Raw genomic sequence first — 953 nt, 5'->3', positions numbered from 1 at the left:
CAACGAGGATGTAGTAATCATTTCCACGCGGGCTGCGGTGACGTTTTGCAGCAAAATTTCATGGGTTGGTGCTCTGACGCGTGCCGGTAAATTCATTTGTGTCACTTTTTGCATTTATTGTCAAATATATTTCATTATATTGTCAAATTTTATTCATTTATTTGTTAAATTTTATTTCATTTTATTTGTTAAATTTTATTTCATTGATTTGTCAATTTTATTTCATTCTATTTGTCAAATTTTATTTCATTTTATTTGTCAAATTTCATTTCATTCTATTTGTCAAATTTAATTTCTAACCTTTTGACTGTTTTATAATAATTCTGCTGTTCTCAGACTGAGGAATGTAAGAGAATGAAATTACTATAAAAAAATAAAAAAAACAAAACAAAACAATACAATACAATACACCAGCGGTGTTTCCAAGCACCGAATACCACCGGGACAGAAACCGCTTCGCGCGCGCTCAGGGCCTCCCCTTCGTGCCTATCGTCATAAATTATCGATAAGTTAGTCCTTTGTCGTCCTGATCACTGATGTCTAACTTATCCCAAACCTCTTTGGATATGGTTGAAATAGCAGCCTCTGAATCGAGCAAAAAATTGACTGGAGAATCCCGGTATCTTACCCTGTATAATCGGCGTGTCGCCAATGACCACGTGGGTCACTAATCCTAATGGATCATCTGCCTTACATGAGCTTCATTCCAGAAGTCTCAACGGCTGAGGACGTTCGCGTGTGGTCCGGTATCCCAACGGCGGCATACTGTATTCCTCCAGATTCTCTAATATGGCTTCAATCGTGGCTGGGTGCTTTCGCTGATATATATATCTTCGGTCAGGGAGGGCTAAATCGCACTTTCTTCACAACTGTCCTCTGTCAGAGTCTGTTGACAGTTTCTTCACAGTTGGTATCAGGAACAATTATCACCTCGATTGGGTAGACGATCGTCC

The 953-nt window shown here is 38.9% G+C and overlaps 1 protein-coding gene across 1 annotated transcript; it reads left to right on the top strand.

The window, feature by feature from the left end:
* Positions 1–536: 536 nt before the first annotated feature.
* Positions 537–943, top strand: Tsp_14226 (hypothetical protein). Its single transcript, XM_003368806.1, has 2 exons — positions 537–663; positions 711–943. The coding sequence occupies exons 1-2, from the start codon at positions 537–539 to the stop codon at positions 941–943; spliced, it is 360 nt and encodes a 119-aa protein (XP_003368854.1).
* Positions 944–953: the final 10 nt, after the last annotated feature.

Source organism: Trichinella spiralis (assembly GCF_000181795.1).
Source record: "Trichinella spiralis strain ISS 195 chromosome Unknown Scfld1847, whole genome shotgun sequence".
In the NCBI taxonomy this organism is placed as follows: Eukaryota; Metazoa; Nematoda; class Enoplea; order Trichinellida; family Trichinellidae; genus Trichinella; species Trichinella spiralis.
The sequence above is the reverse complement of the archived record's forward strand: the minus strand, read 5'-3'. Positions and strand labels throughout refer to the sequence as shown.